The sequence below is a fragment of the Erpetoichthys calabaricus genome, chromosome 18 (assembly GCF_900747795.2).
Source record: "Erpetoichthys calabaricus chromosome 18, fErpCal1.3, whole genome shotgun sequence".
Taxonomy (NCBI): domain Eukaryota; kingdom Metazoa; phylum Chordata; class Cladistia; order Polypteriformes; family Polypteridae; genus Erpetoichthys; species Erpetoichthys calabaricus.
The window spans coordinates 78200771-78218103 of record NC_041411.2 but is presented as its reverse complement, the minus strand read 5'-3'; the positions used below and the strand labels follow the sequence as shown (position 1 = coordinate 78218103).

At 41.6% G+C, this 17333-nt stretch overlaps 1 protein-coding gene across 1 annotated transcript in view; it reads left to right on the top strand.

The window, feature by feature from the left end:
- The window catches only part of LOC114668700 (filamin-B), a 245519-nt gene that overhangs the window by 165206 nt on the left and 62980 nt on the right, over positions 1-17333 (top strand). The window contains exons 21-28 of the mRNA XM_028824598.2: positions 637-1234; positions 4858-5031; positions 6382-6544; positions 7043-7203; positions 9696-9866; positions 11228-11351; positions 12669-12822; positions 15423-15612. Coding sequence (XP_028680431.1) covers positions 637-1234; positions 4858-5031; positions 6382-6544; positions 7043-7203; positions 9696-9866; positions 11228-11351; positions 12669-12822; positions 15423-15612 — 1735 coding nt within the window. The remainder of the gene's footprint in view (positions 1-636; positions 1235-4857; positions 5032-6381; positions 6545-7042; positions 7204-9695; positions 9867-11227; positions 11352-12668; positions 12823-15422; positions 15613-17333) is intronic.

Genomic DNA, 17333 nt, shown 5'->3' with positions numbered 1-17333 from the left:
TTCACCAACTCTACTCCCTTCATCCTCACCATTCCACTGACCTCCCTCTCATTCACACACATGTATTCTGTCTTGGTGGTCCTACTGACCTTCATTCCTCTCCTCTCCTCTCATATCTCCACCTCTCCTGGGTCTCCTCAACCTGCAGATCACAATGTCATCAGCAAACATCACAGTCCACGGGGACTTCTGTCTAATCTCGTCTGTCAACCTGTTCATCACCATTGCAAATAAGAAAGGGCTCAGAGCCAATCCCTGATGTAATCCCACCTCCGTCACTCCAACCGCAGACCTCACCACTGTCGCACTTCTCTCGTACATATCCTGTACAACTCTTACGTACTTCTCTGCCATTCCCGACCTTCCTCATACAATACCACAGCTGCTCTCGAGGCCCACTATCATATGCTTTCTATTACACAGAAAGATAATTCTGTTGGACCAATTGAGAAGTGATGCAAAGGTTTTTATTCAGTACAGTACTTTCGGGCTTTCTCATATTTCTGTATCCCAATTCTTTGAATTATTAGAGTTGTACTCAACTCGGTAAACCAAGCATCAGGTTTCTAAATTAAATACTCTGTTTTGAAATACCATATAAAACTCCTTATATGTTTTTGATATATTTATTTAAAGGTTAAAGCTTATGGACCTGGTCTCCAGCATGGTCTTGTCGGAAGTCCAGCAGAGTTCACAATAGACACTAAAGGAGCCGGAACTGGAGGATTAGGCCTAACAGTGGAAGGCCCATGTGAAGCCAAAATTGAATGCTCAGACAATGGTGATGGCACCTGCTCTGTCTCCTATCTTCCCACTGAGGCTGGTGAATATTTGGTAAACATTCTTTTTGAGGAGGTTCACATCCCTGGTTCTCCATTCCAAGCGGAGGTCGAGTTTCCTTTTGATCCTTTGAAGGTGACGGTCTCTGGATCAGGCTTAAAAAATGGCAAAGTTGGTGAGGCAAGCCTTATAAATGTGGACTGTGGTAAAGCTGGACCTGGAGAGCTATCTATGGAGGCAGTTTCTGATTTGGGTTCCAAGGCTGACACTTGTATTCAGAACAATGATGATGGCAGCTACACAGTCCGTTACATTCCAAATGCTGCTGGCCCTTATACACTATCACTCAGATATGGAGGGCAAATTGTGCCAAAATTTCCTGTTAGAGTCGAAGTGGACCCTGCTATTGACACAAGCAAGATGAAGGTTTATGGACCTGGAATCACAGGTGAAGGTAAGAGATGTTTTGTGTATATGGCTCTAGTATAACCAAATTCAGACTAAGAGATGGTGTATATATTAACTTAAGGTGCAACACTCTGTACTTTAGTTTGATACTTACATTTATTATACTTTATTATATTTACATGATTACTTTTATACGTGCTCTTAGTGTAACATGTCCCTTGTCTGTTGTTAAGTTGTAACACAAGTAATTTCCTTCGGGATTAATAATGTTTTCCGATTCTGATACCCAATTGATATGAAGACTGGTGTAAACATAATAATGATGAAGGCTAAGGAAAGCACCTAATAAAGCATGCCTTCTAGTCTAATTAATTTGTGTTTTAATTGAATTATAGTAGTAATTATTACACATTTTACTTCTCAAAGATGTTTAACATGATATATTTAATTTATATTTATACTGCATATATTCAGTGATGTTATGATTTGCATTGGGTGTGATGAGGATGGACAGGATTAGAAATGATGACATTAGAGGGTCCGCTCAGGTTGGGAGACAAAGTCAGAGAGGCGAGATGGCGTTGGTTTGGACATGTGCAGAGGAGAGATGCTGAGTATAAAGAGAGAAGGGTGCTAAGGATAGAGCTGCCAGGTAAGAGGACAAGAGGAAGGCCTAAGAGAAGCTTTATGGATGTGCCGAGAGAGGACATGCAGGTGATGGGGGTGACAAGATGGAGAGGACAGGAAGATATGGATAAAGATGATCCGCTGTGGCAACCCCTGACGGGAGCAGCCAAAACAAGAAGAAGAAGACTGCATATATTCAGTGATTACCTAAATCAGTACACCTAACTAGTACTGCATAGGTCCCCCTTTCATCTCCAGAATAGCCTGAATTTTTTGAGGCAGGCGTTTAACATGGTGTTGGAAACATTCTTTGGGCATTTTGGTCCTGACTAACTTGGTAGCATCAGAAAGTTATGGATACACACTTGTGTAGCAAATCCCAAACTTGTTTTATTGGATTGACATCTGTTGAATGTGCAGGCCATTGGCGTAAACTGAAGTCACTATCCCCATCATGAATCCAGTGTGAGATGATGCCAGAAGTATGCATTTGGAGAAGGGTAAAAACTATGGTCAGCTGTCACATTTCGGTCTAATTTGTGCCAAACAAATTCCCACACAATTACAGTTCACACTAGGCAGGATGGATCCATTAATGCATATGAATTATTCCAAAATTTGACCATCTACATGCAGTAAATGCAGCAGCAAAAATATTCTTTTAAGCTAGGAGGCATTTTGATTACATGATCTTAATTGACAGAATTAGAATTCAGATGGGATGGATGGATGGATGGATGGATGGATGGATGGATGGATAGATAGATAGATACTTTATTAATTTCAAGGGGAAATTCACATACTCCAGCAGCAGCATACTGATAATAACAATATTAAATTAAAGAGTGATAACAATGCAGGTATACAGACGGACAATAACTTTGTATAATGTTAACGTTTACCCCCCCGGGTGGAATTGAAGAGTCGCATAGTGTGGTGATGAACTATCTCCTCAGTCTGTCAGTGGAGCAGGACGGTGACAGCAGTCTGTCGCTGAAGCTGCTCCTCTGTCTGGAGATGATCCTGTTCAGTGGATGCAGTGGATTATCCATGATCGACAGGAGTCTGCTCAGCGCCCGTCGCTCTGAATTGGAGTGTACTGTGGTCTCCTCCGGCTGTAAAAAGACCATTTGTTTTAAGGTACAATGTATTGTATTTTCTGCCCAAAAATCACAAAATATTCTGTTTTTTGTTTGTTGTAGCATCACACCATGGTCAAAGTCACTTTAGTCACGTCTTGCCAACTCTATTGTTTGGTCCATCAGCCATCGATATATTCTGTATATGTTGTCCGGCACTTTACCATTTACAAATTATGCAATAATCTACTTGTGTCCAGTTTATGACATTCAAACCGAGGCAAGAAAACTACTGCAATGGATCCAGTTCCATAGAAGACAACACAAAGACCATTCCTTTTCCCACTGTGGACCCACCGGTTTTAATATTCCTGTAGATATGCTAGTCAGCAACATTGGGGAGCACTAACATTTTTATCAGATCTCAAAATACTTTAGCTGTCACATTACTTTTAATTAGCTGGTACCTGACTTCTTTCCATCTGATGGACTCTTACAACGTCGCAGATGTTTTATTACATTTTCTTCAAATTTGAAAATCAAGGACAGAGACTTGAAAGCCAAACAACTTGGCAATACTTTTGTCTCCTGGCTCACCATTGTCTCTGGGCCCCAATATTCAAGGACTGCTCATTGTCATCATTTGCTGATTTGTGACAGTTAATATCTTCGCCAAGCCTTTCCTATTTCTTTGAGCTATGTGTCTTTTCTGTGTCTAAGGCCGGGTTTATACTTCACGCGACGTGACGCATGCTGCAGCGGACTCTCCTGCTACGCAAGCGTTGTAGTGTTTATTCTTGCGCGCGTACTTTGCGTACATCTGGAGGAATCCACCAGGTGGCAGTGCGAGATATTATCACAGGGAGAACAGGTTCGGCTTGGCTGTGTTGTGAATTGCCTGGAACATCCAATAAATTCTGAGGACACCTTACCGCAATATCTCTGAAGAGGATGTTTATTGATTAAATCCAGGGATGTGTCCATTCCAGCAAGCATTGGGCACGAGTGAGAAACAATCCCTGGACGAGGCCTCAGCTCATCACAAGGTGAATACAAGCACACACATACACTGGCGTCATTTTAGCGGCACCAAATCCCCAAATCTGCATATCTTTGGAAGAAAACTGGAGCACACTGAGGAAACCCAGCAGGAAAACATGGAAACTCCAGGCAGGGAATATCAGCGACGTGACTCCCTGCAAGACAGCAGCGCTAACGCTCCGCCACCGTGTCACCCCATGTATGTAATTATTAACAGTATTCATTATTTAAACGAAATTACCGATTTATCTGTAAAATGTAATATACATACTTTAATGCAATTCATCATGAAAGTGATATCAAGTATAAATCTAAGGATTCTAAAGGTGCAGAGAGCTGGAATATCAGAAATTTAATGTGCTCAGTGTGGTGATCTGTTGCTGGCGATCCGCTGCTGTCAGGAGCAGAGAAAGCCCTAAAAAAAAAAGATGGCACAGAAGACGGTATGTGAGACACTTAAAACGTTTTGTGTCATTACGATTGGGAATATGTGACGCTTGAATATAAAAGCACCACGAATACATCTGTGTGTCGGCATATTGCTTCACCACATCGAACCATTTATCAAATATCGAAGCACGCACACCGATCTTGTAGGATCCGCAAAGCGGCTTTCTGTCGTATGTAGATAGTAAACAGAGACCCTGACGTCACATTCCAACTTTTAGCACATTGTGCCCCCTGACTTTTTGCTGGTACTGCAACTCGCGCACGCGACACGTTAATTTCTGAGGACCTGCTCAGAGGATGCGTCAAATGAACGCTCAGAACGCGTGGCGGCCATGATGTGTGCACGTCCGTGTTCTGAGCGTGAAGTATAAACGGGCCCTTACAGGTAAACAAGGGGCTCATTCTGAGGAGTGATATTTACATATGTCTTTGTTTTTCTCTTTATTGTATTCCTTTGTTTATTTTGTTGCAGATGTTTTCAGAGAGTCAACAACTGAATTCACAGTGGATGCTACTTCTTTGACCAAGGAGGGTGGAAACCACATCAAGGCCAAAATCAGCAGTCCATCTGGACCTATTGTGGACTGTCTGATCAGAGATAAAAATGATGGAACCTATTTAGTGGAATACACACCTTTTGAAAATGGTAATTCAAACATCAAGGAGCCCTTAGATAGCTGATCCTCATATTTGATCTTTACCTGCACTTTTATTTCTTGACATTTTCCAAATTTCAGTTAGCTAGTCTACATTTATGTTGCACCTTTCAGAGAACTAAACTCATCCACAGATGCAGAAAGAATATTCAGATCGTTCTACTAGACAGTATATTAATTTAAACTGAGTAGATTTTTGACTCTTTTGTGCTGTTATGATGAAAACATATGTAAACAATCTACAGTAAATCTAGATGCCACTGCGTCTGGCACATTGAAAGTCTGTTAACCAGAGGCAAACATTAATTTTGTTGAGCAGGAATAGACAGGCTGACTGTACTTTTTGCACATCTGTTTATCCACCGTGTCCTTATAGTTTTCTATTACAGTGACAGAATTATTTTTTTAACTCTCTGAGAGGGCTGAATAGTTTTTCCAAAAAACACAGTTTTCTGATTAGCACACAAAGCAACAATTTGACAAAGAATTTTGTGAATTTACCATTGGGATTAATAAAGTATCTATCTATCTATCTATCTATCTATCTATCTATCTATCTATCTATCTATCTATCTATCTATCTATCTATCTATCTATCTATCTATCTATCTATCTATCTATCTATCTATCTATCTATCTATCTATCAACATAAAACGTCTGTTGCTGCATGCTGTGGCCGCCAGTTTGGCAGGAATGTGCGGCAGGCTGGCTGCCAGGCTGTTTTCAGAGGGGCAGCAGTGGCGGTCACAGTGCACCACAATCAGCTTTGTACCTCTTGCCATTGTAAGTGGCGGTCCTCCCCGGCGAACGTTGCCATAGGCACGTCAGCTACATGCACCTGTTCAGCACCGCAGTCAGCTGATGCTGGTACCTCATGTTCGTTTTCAATCACTTGTATCAAAATCGGAGTCCGACAAATCAGAGTGCAATTCAGCTATAATATGCAAAACGTCGTCGTCCATGGAGTATTTCACTTTATGCATTCGCTTCGCTCTCTCGCCATATGTCAATGCCATTTTTGCTGTTGTTTGCTCCTCACTACTCACGTGAGCACGGGGAATCTCAGTCAAACCAATGAAGCTAACTTTTCTTCTAGCAAAGAGAGTCCAACTAAAATATAACAGTGGGTTTTGTCACCATTTACCGTTGATTATCACCATCAACCCCTCCTTTTGACAAAAGTCGACATCCGCCCTGAAAGAGTTAAGTAAGATAAGCGAAATGACTCTAATTCTATTTATTTTTCTGTATCTTTTTTTAACTCATCAGTTATTACAATAACTTTCTCATTTAGATGAAGAGCGTTTTTGTTTATTTATCTTCTAAATATCTCCTCAAGGTATCCATCATGTGGATGTGACCTATGATGACGTTCCAGTCCCTAAGAGTCCATTCGAAGTGGAGGTGACGGAGGGCTGCAAACCATCCCGAGTGCGTGCCGACGGAGCTGGACTGCACAAAGGCCTGACTGACAAGCCCAATAAATTTGTTGTGGAGACACGGTATTGCTTTGTGTTTCGTTATTATTTGTCAAGTTTCTAGAATATTATTGCAGTGGAACCTCGGGTCACGAACGTCTCGGAACACGTACAAATCGGGTTACGACCAAAAAGTTCACCAAACTTTTGCATCTGTTCACGACCACACACTCGGGTGACGAACAGGCCAGTTTCTCTTCTGGTTTGTATGCGCCGATGATTTCCGCACGTGTTCAGTCTCTCCCTGTGCAGCGAGACAGAGAGAGCGCGAGTGAGCGAGCGAGCATATATATATTTACATACAGCTCGTACGGTCTGGAACAGATTAATTGTATTTACATACAGTCCTATAGGGGAAATTACTTCGGGTCATGACCAAATCGGGTTGTGACCAGAGTTTTGGAACAAATTACGGTTGTGACCCGAGGTTCCACTGTATTTGTTATTTTCCTCATTTGTTGTTCAGATCTTTAAAAATAGTATGATAATCATAAAATTGAGTCGCCTCTTAACATTTTGCAGCGGTGCTGGAATTGGTGGCTTGGGAATCACCGTGGAAGGTCCCTCTGAATCCAAGATGTCCTGCAAGGATAACAAAGACGGAAGCTGCAGTGTGGAGTACACTCCTTATGTTGCAGGGGTCTATGATGTTAATATCACCTATGGTGATCAGCATATACCTGGTAGGATCCATTATGGTTGGTAGAAATAACAAAATTTATAGCAATGTGTAAGAAATGTACAGATGTGTTTCTGACGTGGTCATGTAATTCAACAAATTCTGGGTCTCCAGTCAGTCTGTCTCCTGCTTCACTTATAGTTGAAAAACGTTTTGTTTTTTACATTGTGCACTTCACTATATGTATTTTGGCTTGGAGCATTAAACAGGTGTGGGAACCAGCCCGGACACAGACAGGCAGACACCAATGGTTCACAACACCACACACGTTTATTTGACATATTTAAACTATTTACAAGTACCACGCACACAACCCAGTGCTCCTGCACCACACGCCCTCAAGTCTGGGCCTCTTTCAATGCCTCTCTCTTCACCGCCTCCACTTCTCTCCTCCGAGCTCTGTCCTCTTCCACCCGACTCCAGCTAACGAATGGAGGGAGGCGTCCCCTTTTATGTTGCCCCGGATATGCTCCAGGTGCCCCGTGATGAACTTCCGCCGGCATTTCCTGGTGTGGCGGAAGTGCCGGCTGAGCACCCGGAAGCACTCCAGGTGTCCCTGGTTTTCTAAGTGCTGACATCCAGGGCTTCATAGACATCTGTGCACCCCCTGGTGGTGACCACGGGCCCCTATTGGGTTGAGCTTCCATGCCCTGTTCCCGTGGTCCCCATACCAACCAGGGTGGCTGCCCTCTCGTAGTACGGAGGAGGCGTAGTCCCTCTTCCGGTCCTTCCAGGCGTCCCGGCTGGGTACTGCCCCCAGCCGCTCGCCACACAGGTTATCTAGTATAAAGCATTCAGTGGCGGGCCGTCAGGGCCTTCAAGGCCTTCTCTGCTGGCCTAAAAAAATATCTGAATCACATACTGATGTTAATTATATTTTGTCCATGAATACTTATTAAATAATTCCAAATAGTCTGTCCGCTTCCTTTCATAGCTTTTGCGATGGCTGTGCTCCTTCCAGACATGTATTTTTGTATTAAAGCATTTAGCCAATCACATTTCAGCCATCATTTGTTGCCAAGTCAAAGAAGTCTGCCAGGAGGCCTTCACAATCCGTTCTGCAGGCCCTCTAACACAAAATAAATGTCGATTAAACCGTTGCTTCAACCAATCAGATTTTGAGTTGGTGTCACTAGGGCCCTCTAGCAGGCGGACGGCAACGGCAACCGTATTCAGACCCGTTGATTGGATAGGATGGTGTAATATAAAAATCTGAATGAGAGCATCATGGGGCAGCTGTACACATTGGTATGTTTGGCGGTGACCATTCCCTTGTCCACTGCTTCTGTCGAGTGGACATTTTCAGCCCTAAAGCGAATTAAAACTTATGTCAGAAATACGACAGGGCAAGTTCGACTTTCAGCATTAGCTTCGATGGTGATAGAAAGGGACTTCATGATGGAACTGAAGCGCACGGTTTATCTGTACGACAGAGTAATTGAACTGTTTTTGAGGACAGAGAGGAGGATGGATTTTGTTTACAAATAATCAGAATTTTTGGAGAGTAAAATGTTGCGATTTTCCTAAATAATATTGCAAGTTTATGAGTTGTTATTGATGTTTTTTATGTGTGTCGCGGGCTGTAGCTGCAGTAGAAAGGAACTTGTTCACCTCTGGTTTGTCTATTCAATAACGGCATTTATTGTGGCTACAGGAGTTATCTATCTGCGATGCAACGGCTCTTTATACTGTATTTCTGCATATTAAGATGGTTTTTATAACTATAAATTAGTTTTAGTTTTCAGACGGAGCACTACTGAAGGCCTAGGTGTGAAATGCACGGTCCGCCACTGAAAGCATTACAGGCTTCCATCTTTTAACAATCAAATAATTAAACACGACTGTAATATGGAAACCACTAGATTCTTGGTGTTTCTTCCTGCTATATTTGCTCCTCATTCTAAATTCATCTCATACTCTCATTAAGCTCTCTTGTCTCTCCAGTCTGAGCAGCCTGTTTGCTTGGGGCACATTTATTTGACCTTAAATTACATGCAAGTATTAAGATGGAAAGTGCCATATTAGTTTTTATAATTATATGACGACAGTAAAGAGGTGTGATAATTTAGGTTAAAGTGGAAAGTACAGTACATCTACTGAGCAGCTTAGCCTTGAGATTTCTGTTATTTGCGTTGCTTTTTTGTCTTGTATGATGTTCTATCAGGAGGAAAGGAAAGAAGATTTTGAAAATTATATATCGGAATCCCAATCCAAAAAGGTAGTAGAGGCGAGTCGAGTGTAGTGCCTCACCTTCACCGTCATAGTATTTTTGCAATATTTAAAACAAACTTAAACCAGAGTGATCTTCAGACTTCTACGCTCAAACAAAAATGTGAGGGTGCCTATGAGACGTAGACTACTTTTTTGTTGGTCCTCCTTTTCTTGACTTAAGTATCTCCTTCACAGCGTAAAAAGGATTAAGAGTTTGCAAGACCAGCAGCTTTTGCAGGCAGTCGGACAAAGTGCTGAGCCACATTTTTTCTGTGTGTTCTCTAGGAAGTCCATTTAAGGTACCAGTTGAAGATGTTGTGGATCCCTCAAAGGTGAAAGTTACAGGATTGGGTCTGGGAAGTGCAGTGCGAGCCAACGTTCCACAGACATTCAGCATTGACTGCAGCAGGGCAGGGATCGCTCCTCTCAGTGTCACTGTGAATTCACCCAAATCAGGTGAGGCATCCTTGTTACTTTGTACAGACAGACTGCTTACCAGAAGAGCTTCTGATCATTCCTCATCCAGGTGAAGTGCTGTTTTGTTATCTCTAATTGATATGGTGTAAGAAGAGTTAAGTGCAATATACTGTATATACTATTACTAGTCTCTCATCATTCTTTTGTCGGCTGCTCCCGTTGGGATCATCTTGTTCCAGATCTTCCTGTCCTCTGCATCCTGTTCTGTTACACCCATCACCTGCATGTCCTCTCTCACCACATCCATAAACCTTCTCTTAGGCCTTCCACTTTTCCTCTTGCCTAGCAGCTCTATCCTTAGTACCCTTCTCTCAATATACTCAGCATCTCTCCTCTGCACATGTCCAAACCAACGCAATCTCGCCTCTCTGACTTGGTCTCCCAACCGTCCAACCTGAGTTGACCTTCTAATGCCCTCGTTCCTAACCCTATCCATCCTCAACACACTCAATGCAAATCTTAACATCTTTAACTCTGCCACATCCAGCTCTCTCTCCTGTGCCATTGTATCCAGCCCATATAACATAGCTGGTCTCACTATCGTCCTGTAGACCTTCTCTTTCACTCTTGCTGATACCCATCTTTCACAAATCACTCCTGTCACTCTCCTCCACCCATTCCACCCTGCCTGTACTCTCTTCTTCACTTCTCTTCCACAATCCCCATTACTCTGTACTGTTGATCCCAAGTATTTAAACTCATCCACCTTCGCCAACTCTACTCCCCTCATCCTCACCATTCCACTGACCTCCCTCTCATTCACACACATGTATTCTGTCTTGGTGGTCCTACTGACCTTCATTCTTCTCCTTTCTAGAGCAGATCTCCAGGGTTACGTCAAGAAGGGCATCCAGTGTAAAATTTTGCCAGTTCAATATGCGGACAATACAGATTGGTAGTCTCTCATATTTATTGAAAAGTTTATTGAAAACTATTAAATATTTTTTAGTGCTGTCAGGTTTGAAAGAGAGCATATTAATACACTGTGGACATTTGACAATAAAATTGCATCCTGATAGAAGGATAGCAAAAATTCTTGTTACAGACTATGTTCTGGTACACGTTTTGAAAAAAAATATGAAAAATATTTGAGAAAAGGAAGAAATGGATATCATATCCTTGAAAAATATTAATATCGCAAGTGCGTTTTCCATCAGAGCAGACTCTACCTCGGAGGCTTTGTGATTATTATTAGTCTATACGGGGTTTGGAAGTGGAATTAAAACTTTTAACTTGAACCAGAACCCCAGGATCAGTTGGATTTAAATAAAAGGCCCCTGTATTTTTGTTGGGGTGCACTCAGACTTACTTTATAGAGTTTTCCTTTGCATCAACTGCAGGTACATTGGAGCCTGTGGAGGTCACCGACAATGGTGATGGAACTCATGCTGTAGCATACACTCCATTACTTGAAGGTCCTCACAGCGTCTCAGTGAAGTATGCTAATGAAGATATCCCTCGCAGGTATGAAATTTTCACATCCTTGGCTTCTGGCACTGTCCTAATTTTGAAAACCATATCTTTGATTTCAATCCTTGACAGTTGGAAATTGGCTGAGAGCTTGTTGGTTTTATTATTAATTCCTCAAATTTTAGTATTATTTTTAAGAAAATGTAGTTTGTCCTGCTTCTAGGTGGTCTTGTTTTTTTTTTTTTTTTTGGTATTTAATTACATGGGCAGCTTGACCATTTAGAGGCCAAGGTGTTGAACTGTTGGACCACTGGATCTGGCCCCACTACTGTAGAACTAAACTTTTCTGGTTCTCACTTTTGAACTTCATAGTTGAGTTGGCTGGAGAAAAAACTAAAATCTGCAGGGGTTCCTGGCCACGAGACCGCCCAGTCCCCTCTGGGCATTCCACCTAACATAAATGAAATAGTCCTGTTTGTAGTTAGGGTTCTCACAGAATCACTTGATGCTTCTGGCTTTTAATCCATCCATCATTGTTGGAACATCACGGCGCTTTGAGTTGCGCCACCACCAAACGGACACCGGAAAAGGAAACAGAAGAGAGAGTAGGGGTTAGTACAGAGGGGGCCGCCTCCCTCCTCCATTCAGAGGACGGAAGTCGAAGGAGAGGAGTGGAGGTGGTCCAGAGAGAGAAGGCATTATATTGAGGGCCTGAACTGGGGTGACTGGTGCTGTGGCACTGGGGTTTGTGCACGTATAATACTTGTAAATAGTTGTAAATAAACGTGTTGTGGGTAAACCAACGATGTCTGTCTGTCTGTGTCCTGAACAGGTACCACACTGTTAAAAAAAGGATGAACAAAGAATCTTACACTTTAACTTAACAGTAAAGGTTACTTTTAGTGATTAAAAATGGAATTCACAAATAAAGGCCGTAAAAAAGCTTGGCTTTGTATCATTCAGGGACCATCTTAACACATGGGCATGCTGGGTAGTTGCCTGGGGACCCCATGCTAATCTATGTATGTTGTGATTTGCTAAATGGATGTGTAGGTAGGGGTCCCAGTGCACTGCTTTGCCCAGGGGGGCTTATAATGCTGTTAAGGCGGCCCTGCCTCATTTCCTATACCAACCATATCTTTGAGGATGACCTCTTACAGAGTTACAGGCATACCCAACTTTACCGGACAGTGATTGGGTGCAGTGTCAAAAACAAATGGTGGCACGGCTTTTGGTTTGTTCCCTGTATATTTCAGCTTTGCTGGTGCTGTTTATAAATAAAGAATAGTGACCTGGTATGGCTACAGGGTATCAGAATGTGTGTGCTTGTGTAGAATATAACAATCTGTGGTTTTTCTGCTTGTTTCCTAGCCCATTTAAAGTGAAAGTGCTGCCTACATATGAAGCCAGTAAAGTGCGGGCCAGCGGCCCTGGTCTTAGCACTGGGATTCCTGCTAGTTTTCCTACAGAATTTACTGTCAGTGCTGTGGATGCAGGGAATGCCCAACTATCAGTTGACATCACAGTAAGTAAAACCTTAACAGCTTCAGGACCAAGGCCTGTGATTCTTCCTCACATAACGTTAGGTCTTGTTCAGCATCCTTACTGGAAACGTTTGAATCATTAAATTAGAAGCTGAGAGAAAGGCAGGACCTGAACTGCTTCTCTGTGTGTTCTTACTTGTTGTTTTGTTTTTGGGTGATTTTTTAAGATTTACATGATAAGGTTTTAATGAAAGTTTTTCAGGGGCACAATGGATACCAAGTTACCCCAACAGAAACAAAACCATCCAACCATTCATCCATCCATTATCCAACCCGCTATATCCTAACTACAGGGTCACAGGGGTCTGCTGGAGCCAATCCCAGCCAACACAGGGCACAAGGCAGGAAACAAACCCCGGGCAGCCCACCGCAGGGCACACACACTAGGGACAATTTTAGAATCGCCAATGCTCCTAACCTGCATGTCTTTGGACTGTGGGAGGAAACCCACGCAGATACGGAGAGAACACGCAAACTCCACGCAAGGAGGACCCGGGAAGCGAACCCGGGTCTCCTAGGAAACAAAACCATTAGACGCATTATTTAAAAAGAACTTAAACCAACAAAAACAAAACATTAAATCTTTTCAGACACTCTGATCAATGGTATTAAGGTCCAGTTAACAAAGTAACTGGAAAGAATTCTAGAGTACATATACAGGTACCAAGTAACTCCTTCTTTTTATAGCAGTGAAAAGCAATCTTTTTCGAGTTGCGGCGCACTAAGTCCAAAAATTTTCTTTCACGGCGCACCTGAGAGACTGCCCATAAATAAAGTCGTGACAACACAATCTATGGACAATCGCCAATAAAAACAGTTCATTTTACAAGTTTGAAAGACATTTTATTAATAAAGGAATCAAAGGATAAATCTTTAATTAATGTGAACGTTGAGATTGTTTTTCAGCACATATGAGATTGATGCGAGGATCAATTTTCGAAAGACAGACGCGCATTTCCTTGTCGATCATTTGAAGTGTCTCGCGTTTCTTAGACTTCATTTCCGTACAGTGTGCGAGATCTTCTAACAACGAGACTTTTTAAGTCTCACGAGATGTGTTTTTGACACCGCTGGTGTTGATATTATGATGAATGGTGAACAGCGAAAATTTTAACTTGCATTCAAAATAAATACATTCGTTTATTCAACAATCTGATTAACCGTTATCTGTTTTTCCAACATAAAATTTTTTTTTTTACACATTATCTTTTTAATCAACCAAAAGTTCAAAAACACTAGCAATTTTAAATATTTTACACAAGTTTTCTAGAAAATTCTGCGGTGCACTGCACCGGTTGCCCAACAGTGCTTTCTAGTATGATCATTATCTATGAATATATGATATATATTATGTCCAAGCAACCTAAGCTATGGGGAAAATAAATGATTTATATAGGAATATAAGTAACAAGCTGGTTAAGTTTGCTGATGATACCAAGATAGGTGGATTAGCAGATAATTTGGAATCCGTTATATCATCACAGAAGGACTTGGATAGCAGACAGGCTTGGGCAGATTTGTGGCAGATGAAATTTAATGTCAGTAAATGTAAAGAATTACACATAGGAAGTAAAAATGTGAGGTTTGAATACACAATGGGTGGTCGGGAAATCGAGAGTCCACCTCATGAGAAGGATTTAGGAGTCACAGTGGACTCTAAACTATCGACTTCCCGACAGTGTTCAGAAGCCATTAAGAAGGCTAACAGAATGTCAGGTTATATAGCGCCTTGATGAGTGGAGTACAAGTCACAGGAGGTTCTGCTCAGGCTTTATAACACACTGATGAGGCCTCATCTGGAGTCCTGTGTGCAGTTTTGGTCTCCAGGCTACAAAAAGAACATAGCAGCACTAGAGAAGGTCCAGAGAAGAGCAACTCGGGCCGAGTGCAGGGTGGCAGCAGAAAAGATTAAAAGAGCTGAGCCATTACAGAGATGAAGAGAAGAAAGGAGTGAAGTGAGTAAAATGATGAAGTGAATTAGTCTAGTGGATCGAGACGGTGACTTTAAAATGAGATTAAAATGAGGCTACAAAAAGGACATAACAGCACTGGAAAAAGTCCAGAGAAGAGCAAAGAGGCTGATTCAGGGCTGCAGGGGATGAGTGATGAGGGAAGATTAAAAGAGCTGAGCCTTTACAGTTTAAGTAGAAGAAGATTAAGAGATGACATGATTGAAGTGTTTAAAATTATGAAGGGAATTAGTGCAGTGGATCGAGACGGCGACTTTAAAATGAGTTCATCAGAAACACAGGGACACAGTTGGAAACTTGTGAAGGGTAAATTTCTCACAAACATTACGAAATTTATCTTTACATAAAGAACGATAGACACTTGGAATAAGGTTGACCAAGTAGTGTGGTGGACAGTAAGACTTTAGGGACTTTCAAAACTCGACTTGATGTTTTTTTTGGAAGAAATAAGTGGATAGGACTGGCGAGCATTGTGGGGCTGAATGGCCTGTTCTCATCCAGAGTCTTCTAATGTTCTAATGAATTTATTTAAACTTGCCACAGACAGCTACAGACATCATTTTTTTCTTATCTGCCTATTAAATGACTATATTTATATGTCTCTTTTTAAGGATAGTGAAGGTAAACCGAAGAAAAGCACAATCCATGATAACAGTGACGGCACTTACAAAGTCTCTTATGTGCCAGACAAGGCAGGGCGCTATGCAGTGGTCATCAAGTATGGTGGAGAAGAGATCACTGCTTCCCCCTGTCGTGTGCGGGCCAGTACAACTGGAGATGCCAGCAAGTGCACTGTTGCAGGTAAGTATTAAAAGCGAAGTCTCCGGTGCCCTTATTTCATCGGTCTCTTGTTCTTGCTAAATTGCAGTACATGCAGAAATGGCGCACTTGATGCAGGCATCCAAATTAAACACATCCATTGACATCATATGTTCAAGATGTAAAATGTACTCCTATTGGTGTTATATTATGTCCAGATGCATGTGTGGCTATGATGTAGGACTGTAAAGTTGTAGTTTAATAATATCAGTCCCACCGTTTTGCTCATTGAGTGTTCTGCCTTAACTCAAACTGTAGAGCTATGGAAGTATCATGCCAGAATGTGAATATATGTGAAGCACATTTTAGTGATTTTTAATATGAACTGTGCTACGTAAACCTGAGCTTGTTTGCTTCTTCATATACAGTAAATATCCTTAACAACAAGTATTTCTTATTCACATATCTTCACATTGGTTGTTAAAATAATACAGAATAAAGGTGTGATTATAAATAGTATTTTTTATCAAATAATGTGTAGTGAACTTCAGAAAGTCATGTCACGTCTAATATTTACATGTCTGCTGTCAAACTTCTCGACCACCCAGAATGTGTGACTGGGGCATTGGTGGGAGGCGGAGAGAGACTGTGTGTATATTGTGTCACAAAAAGCAGACATAAGAGTAATAAAAAGGTTTGGGGCAGCCACCCATATAATGTTCCCTGGCTGCAAATCTGTAAATGTGCTCAGAGAGGAGTCCAAAACAGAACTGATTAGGTTAGTCAAATATGGCGGCTTTAAAGGCCAGAAAAGGAAATAGAGTCATCGAGGGTGGAAGCAGAAGGGTCCTCTTCATAGGTTCGCACCTCATCAAAAGGGCCCGGAACAGGAAGTCTCTTGAAGTGACGTCATCCAAGGGTTCGGAAGTGACGTCATTAGGGCCAGGTGGAATTTCCCGTGAACGGTCTCTGCAGGAAAGTGAGGAAAAAAGGTCCGTGCATTCCGCCACCCCCCCCTTGGTCTGGCATGGAATTACTCTTCATTTAGACCCTTTAGCTGCCTGCCATGCGCACGTGTGTGACAATTGTAATAACATTCAGTACATATTATTCACAACATAACATCATTCCCCTCTTTTTGCGTCAGACTTTCAGTTGAAAGAGGCAGAAATTGTGATCTGTTGATTAAGAATTTATCAGTCAGTCAATTTTCCATCATTTTTCTGAACAATTGAAATCCTTGTATAGAGCTTTTCACTAAAGTTTGAATTTAAAATTGGAAGTAACAGGTTTAAATAATATTTCTGAATTGTCTTTTTACATGTTGCAAGTCTGTTACTATTGCCTACCTTGCAGTCGTATTGTTCATATGAAGCTGTTTGGTGCTTTGCTCAAATTCAGCTCCTCTGTTTTGGCATCTCACAGTGGGGGAAAAACAATCTTTCTGTATGCAAAAGGATCGACATACAGTGGTACCTCTGGTGATGACCGTAATTTGTTCCGAAATCTCTGGTTGCGACCCGAACATAATTTCCCCATAAGATTGTTTGTAAATACAATTATTATCTGTTCCAGACCGTACAAACTGTATGTAAATATATTTTTTAAGCACAAAAATAGTTAATTATACCATAGAATGCACAGTGTAATAGTAAACTAAATGTAAAAACATTGAATAACACTGAGAAAACCTTGAACAACAGAGAAAACTAACATGGTAAGAGTTTGCACTAGACCCTTACGAACTGCTCGTTGTAAACACT